The sequence below is a fragment of the Cervus canadensis genome, chromosome 30 (genome assembly GCF_019320065.1).
Source record: "Cervus canadensis isolate Bull #8, Minnesota chromosome 30, ASM1932006v1, whole genome shotgun sequence".
Taxonomy (NCBI): Eukaryota; Metazoa; Chordata; class Mammalia; order Artiodactyla; family Cervidae; genus Cervus; species Cervus canadensis.
The window spans coordinates 26,883,904-26,890,913 of NC_057415.1; the positions used below are offsets into that span (position 1 = coordinate 26,883,904).

A 7,010-nucleotide genomic window follows, 5' to 3' on the forward strand; every position below is an offset into this window, starting at 1 on the left:
AGATCTGATCTGCTATTGAGAAACTAATGAATAAAATAATCATATTTCTCATTTCTCTAGTACTTTAAAGTTTTCAAACATTTTTACATAAAGGATTGCATTCTATACTCACATCACATTGACCAACTGATATTTTTCAAGTTGGATTTTAATAGCTGTAGAACCCAGAGAACGTGTGATTTCAGAGTTGGTCTAACACCATACTATTTAACTCCAGGTTTCCTTAAAATGTTCTTTACATTTTCATATATGAATATATTTGTAAACACAAATGAACAAGGTAGAATAATGTAAATACTGAACAGTTGAGGGGGAAATACTACAGAGCATACTGTTAGTCAGTGACAAAAAAAAAAAACATACAGTAAGTACTTAGTGAAGTTTAAAACCAAAAGGGGAACAGAAATGTAAGGAAAGAATGAGGGAAGAACCTTGCATTCAGGAGTCAAATTGGTTCTCTTATATCGGAGCTAATTCTGGAAAAGTCTGGAAGATTTTCTAAACATGTGGAATGTTCCCATTCATGTTACCTTCTTTTTCTTCTCCGTTGCCTCTATTAATTAAAGTAAAACTTTAACCAATCAGGATGGGAATAAAAACTGCAAGGAAACGGGTGGATCTCAGTACTCTGAAACCTACAAGAAAGAAAACAGGTAAGGGCAAGTGGCTGGTCAAGAAATGTGAAAGTTACCAAGGAATTTAACAGCTGGAGGTATAACACTTCATCCTCTGCAGCTCCAAAATGACCCCTCTAAAACACCAATACAAAAGTATCCAGTTCTTTCTTACAACTCTTACTGGATTCTATAGTACACCGTAGTAGTTTTAAAACTTTTCCCAGCAACTTTTATTTTTCCCAAATAAAATATTATGAAGAAATACAGAACATATAAAACAAACAAAGGTAGAGCCAGCTAGAGGGTTAGGGGATATCAGAGATCTGACTTCTTGGAATGTCTTATTCTACCCTCACTCCTTCAGCGCAATAAAGATCCAACATACTATGAACGCATTTCCTTTGAATGCAAACAAAGGAACCAGTTTAGAAAATAGTGGAGAAGGAAAATCTTTAATATTAAATATTCTTTATATTTTGTTCAAGTCAGTCCATATTCCACAAGATTGTGCACCCCTTGGTGATGTTTTGGTTTTCATTTCCATGTTGTTTATATATATATATATTTTTTTATTTTTATCTATGTGTATACATATATATTTATGTGTATATATATATTGAGATATATATATATATTGCTAATAGGTAGCATAATGCTTGAAACAAAGTAGATACTCAGTAAACACTGGTTGATTGAATAATCAAATCGAATTAAGGAAGAGATGACTCAATGAATGAATGAAAGCTCATATTTTACAGGAAATTCATGTAACAGTAAAAACACCTATTCTGTGACACTTTAAATCCATTATTACAAAGTTCCCAGAGAACTGTACAACCAAGTTCTTCAGAAACTAAGTAATTTTTATGTCACTTAACAGCAATTATCATTTTCACTCAAAGTCGCCACTGCTCATCTGTTGAAACAAAAATAGACCAAATTTCCTCATCAGTTGGGATGTATGCACAAAGCCTCACAGTCCTTCAGACAACTCTGTACAGAAGTATGCTTGCCGGATTGCAGGCAAGAGAATATCAGCCCCAGGAAAGACAGCATCACTTTTCTTCTCTTTCCTATGATATACACACACCCAGGTATCTAACATCAAAAAGTGGTCATCCCTCTCTAAGGTCAACACTACCCCATTATGAATCATTCAGTGTTGAATTTATTACCACTCTGACCCTTAAAAGGCACTTTGTACTTTACCTTCCTAGGAAAGTTTTGAAACTAGAAAATTGATGCACATAGAAGATAAGAGGTTAAACTAGTTAAATGCCACTTCTGTTTACATAAGATTATAGAACTCATCATTTTATAGTTAAACTAACTGTGGTTTGGATGAGAATCTTTTCTACCTATAGATTTCTTTCCCTTTTCTCCTTAAGAGGGTCATGAAGAACATAGGCCTTAGATTTGTCTCACATTTAGACCCTAGGAACAGAAAAATGAGAATTTCAAGAATCAATGGTGTACCAATCCTTACATTTATTTTGGAACTTCCAGGTGAGAACTAGTCCTGCATTCAGAGTAAATGAATTTTTTAAAGCAACATTCACTTTCCCCTTGAGAAGCATTTCTGACAGAGTATACTCTTCACAGCTGCCTTCACACCTTTGTTCCTCAAACTGTAGATGAGGGGATTAAGCATAGGAGTCACGACTCCATAGAAGAGAGAGATGATTTTGTCTGTGACTTGGACTTTGTCTGCACCAGAGGAATCTTTAGCCTTGGGCTTTGCATACATGAAGAGAATGGTTCCATAGAATATAATCACCACTGTTAAGTGGGCAGAGCAGGTAGAGAAGGCTTTGCGCCTTCCCTCTGAAGAAGGAATCCTCAGGATGGTGGAGAGAATAAAAATATAGGAAATGAAAATAAAAAGTACTGGGACCACAAGAAAAATCATATTAGCAACAACCATGCTAATAACATTTATGGAAATATCAGCACAGGCCAATTTTAAGACAGCCAAGATTTCACAAGTAAAATGATTAATGACATTATCCCCACAGAAAGGAAGCCGCATTGCAAGAGAGGTTTGCAACATAGAATTGACACCCCCTGCAATCCAGGACCCTGCAGCCATAGGCACATACGAATTCTTGCTCATAATGATGGGGTATCTCAGAGGGTTGCAGATGGCCACATAGCGGTCAAATGCCATCATGCTTAGAAGGACACACTCCGCGGCTCCCATAGCAAAGGAGAGAAACATTTGTACTCCACATCCAGAGAAGGAAATGGTCTTCCTTGAAGTAAAGAAGCTGCTGAGAAATATGGGGATAGAAGAACTGGTGTAGCAAATATCCAAGAATGATAAGTTACTGAGGAAAAAGTACATGGGGGTATGCAGGTGAGAGTCACAGACATTTACAATGATGATGACACCATTTCCCAGCAGGATAACCAGGTACATAAATAACACCAGCACAAAATAAATGGCTTCAAGCTCTGGGTAGCCAGAAAGCCCCAGTAGGACAAATTCTGTAACAGAAGACTGATTGGTCTTTCCCATATTAATGGTCTTTCCATTAACTAATGGTCTTTCCCATTTTCTTTCAACAAAAGAAATTCTGCAGCAGTTGGAATACATGTGGATCTGTTATCGCAGTGTTTGTAAGAGTTGTTTACATCCTTAAGTGGCTTCCCTTATGGGCAATGTGGACCTATAATTGGATACACAGATAGCATAAAAATATGCTAAAATTTAAAAAAAAGAATATGCTAAAATCCTCTAAGCTAAAATCAGTTAGACTTTCAGAACTCATGAAGAAGGCTTCAATACAAAGAAAAAAAATGTGCCCTTTTTGGAAGACATTCAGAACAAATACAGCTGGATTAGAATTTTGTCTCACATTATGAGTTTGAAATTATTTTGAATGCAATGTCACCATAACATTTTGATCAAACATTCCAGAATACAACTAATGTTATCCATAACAAAAATAATTGTTTTACAGCTACTAAAATAAAATGGTATTTGTAAACCTGCTTCAACAGTAATATAACCTCAGTTGAAAATAGATTGTGACTAGAAAAACAAACTGAAAAGATACATCTTTAGCAAAGGGATGTTTGGTAATTTCTAATTTGAGGTGAAATGTATACAAATAATATCCTAAAATATTAATTAAGGCATTAGTAATACCTACAAAAGAAAATATTTTATATACAGTTATTCTTCTTAGTCTCTTTTGGTACAAATTGGGATATCTAGGTAACTCTATTGTCCTGCCAGATAAAGAATAACAAATTGATCTCAGAAAACTTTAGTGCATCTGTCATAATCTCCAGTCAAACAATATATATATATATATATATATATATATATATACAAACTGAAAGATTTAAGGGACAGGGAATTTACTCTTTTACCTCCATGTTTGAGAAAATAATAGATTAGCTTCTCCCTCCACAGAAATATAGCAGCTTAACTTCTGCTCAAAGAGCTGCTCTGCTGATGATCCTCTCACTTCATATTCAGAAAACCTATAATAAAGAGAGGTGAGTCATTCTTAAATATTCTTAAGCATTATCAATATGTTATAATTACTTATATCAGCATTTCTACATTAAAACAGAAGCAGAGGTCGACTTACTTTTTTATGAGACTGCTAGTCTCATAAATTTCAACCCAGTAAATTCAGTAAAATTCAATAAATTCAGTAAAACAACTAAAAGAAGAAGTATTTGTTTATCATTTTTTTCATTAGTATCAAGTAGCTGCCATTTCTACATTGTGGGGAAAAAGGCAACTGACCATTAGCAAAAGAGAACTAACTTTCAGTAAAATGAAAGCTAGAGCTTTTTACAGTCATTTACTTCACCAGTAAAGGATCCCTTAAAGGATCAGCCAGTGGAGTACCAAAACAACTTAAGATCTTTACTGCTTTGAGGACGTTTTTAATCCCAAAAGCAATTTAAAGTTCACAGTCTGGTTTGAGTAGAATTTAAAAAATTTCTAGTACTTTGGGGATGAAGTCCCTTAGCAGCAATTAAAACAAAGTTGCTAATATAATTTAATTAAGCTGTAACTCACAAAACAAATCTTCTGATTCTACACCCTTTGGGAAGGACAAATTTAGAATTGCTAGCCAGGTAAAAGCATTGACATGAAAATTAGAATTGACTATATCTGATGGAAAGACATGGTAGTAATCCCTGACACTTAGGTCAAATTGAACTTATATTTGCCTACAAAGAAGATGGCAAGATACTGGAATGAAATAAGAAATGATACATAGTGATGAATGTTTTTGTATCTAAAACTACATCATTTTTAGAAACTGAAGTTCCAATAGGACATGCTACCTGTTGTGTGTGGAGAAGGTAAGAATATTACAAAAATTAAATAGGAAGTGCTGGGGAAGAGTTGTAAAGATTTATTTCAGAGAAAGAAAGAGAAATGGAGATCATAAGTTCAGCTCAGCCACTCAGTAGTGTCCAACATTTTGCGACCCCACGGACTGCAGCACACCAGGCTTCCCTGTCCATCACTAACTACCAGAGTTTACTCAAACTCACGTCCATTGAGACAGTGATGCCATCCAGCCACGTCATCCTTTGTCGTCCACTTCTCCTCCCACCTTCAATCTTTCCCAGAATCAGGAGCTGTTCAAATGAGTCAGTTCGCATCAGGTGGCGAAAGTATTGGAGCTTCAGATTCAGCATCAATTCTTCCAATGAATATTCAGGACTGATTTCCTTTAGGATGGACTGGTTGGATCTCCTGGCAGTCCAAGGGACTCTCAAGAGTCTTCTCCAACACCACAGTGCAAAAACATCAATTCTTTCACACTCAGCTTTCTTTATGGTCCAGCTCTCACATCCATACATGACTACTGGAAAAATCATAGCTTTGACTAGAGGGACATTTGTCAGCAAGGTAATGTCTCTGCTTTTTAATAAGCTGTCTAGGTTGGTCATAACTTTTCTTCCAAGGAGCAAGCGTCTTTTAATTTCATGGCTGCAGTCACCATCTGCAGTGATTTTGGAACCCAAAAAGTAAAGTCAGTCACTGTTTCCACTGATTCCCCACCTATTTGCCATGAAGTGATGGGACCAGATGCCATGATCTTAGTTTTTTGTTTTTTGTTTTTTTTTCTTAGTTTTCTGAATGCTGAGTTTTAAGCCAACTTTTTCACTCTCCTCTTTCACTTTCATCAAGAGGCTCTTTAGATCCTCTTTGATTTCTGCCATAAGGGTAGTGTTATCTGCATATCTGAGGTTACTGATATTTCTCCCAGAAATCTTGATTCCAGCTTGGGCTTCATCCAGCCCAGCATTTCTCACGATGTACTCTGTATATAATTAAATAAGCAGGGTGACCATATGCAGCCTTGACATACTTCTTTTCCTATTTGGAACCAGTCTGTTGTTCCATATCCAGTTCTAACTCTTGCTTCTTAACCTGCATACATATTTCTCAAGAGGCAGGTCAGATGGTCTGGTACTCCCATCTCTTTCAGAATTTTCCACAGTTTCTTGTGATCTACACGGTCAAAGGCGTTGGCATAGTCAATAAAGCAGAATAGATGCTTTTCTGGAACTCTTGCTTTTTCGATGATCCAGCAGATGTTGGCAATTTGATCTCTGGTTCCTCTGCCTTTTCTAAATCCATCTTGAATGTCTGGAAGTTCACAGTTCACATACTGTTGAAGCCTGGCTTGGAGAATTTTGAACATTACTTTACTAGCGTGTGAGATGGGTGCAATTGTGCGGTAGTTTGGGCATTCTTTGGCATTGCCTTTCCTTTGGATTTGAATGAAAACTGACCTTTTCCATTATTGTGGCCACTGCTGAGTTTTCCAAATTTGCTACCATATTGAGTGAAGCACTTTCACAGCATCATCTTTTAGGATCATAAGTTTTAAATAATTGATTTTTATATATTTTGAACTGATTTAAAATGTTTAGAAAATTTACAAAATTAATTCAAAGGCCCTTACATCTCTCAACTAAACTCTAATGTTAATATCTTATATAACCACAGTATAATTTCCAAAAGTGAGAAATTCAGGTTGCTTTGCTGTTGTTTAGCTGCTAAGTCATGTCCGACTCATTTGCGACCCTGTGGACTATAGCCCACCAGCCTCCTCTGTCCATGGGATTTCCCAGGCAAGGATATTGCCATGAGTTGCCATTACCTCTTGAGGGGACCTTTCTGACTCAGGAATCAAAGCCATGGCTCCTGCATTGGCAGGCAGATTCTTTACCACTGACCCACCAGGGAAGCCCTGGATCCAGACTGCCAGTTATTAAATCCTGGTTCTAGCTATATGATCTTGAGCAAGCTACTTTAACTTCCCTTTATCTGTTTCCTCTGTAAAATAGGGATAATGATAGTTTCTTATACTACTATTGTATATAACACTTACAGGCTTACAGTGA

At 36.3% G+C, this 7,010-nt stretch overlaps 1 protein-coding gene across 1 annotated transcript; it reads right to left on the reverse strand.

Annotated features, from left to right (window-relative positions):
- Positions 1-2,172: 2,172 nt before the first annotated feature.
- On the reverse strand, positions 2,173-3,135 carry LOC122431967 (olfactory receptor 13C7-like). Its single transcript, XM_043453640.1, has one exon. It carries the CDS (start codon positions 3,133-3,135, stop codon positions 2,173-2,175), a length of 963 nt encoding a protein of 320 aa, XP_043309575.1.
- Positions 3,136-7,010: the final 3,875 nt, after the last annotated feature.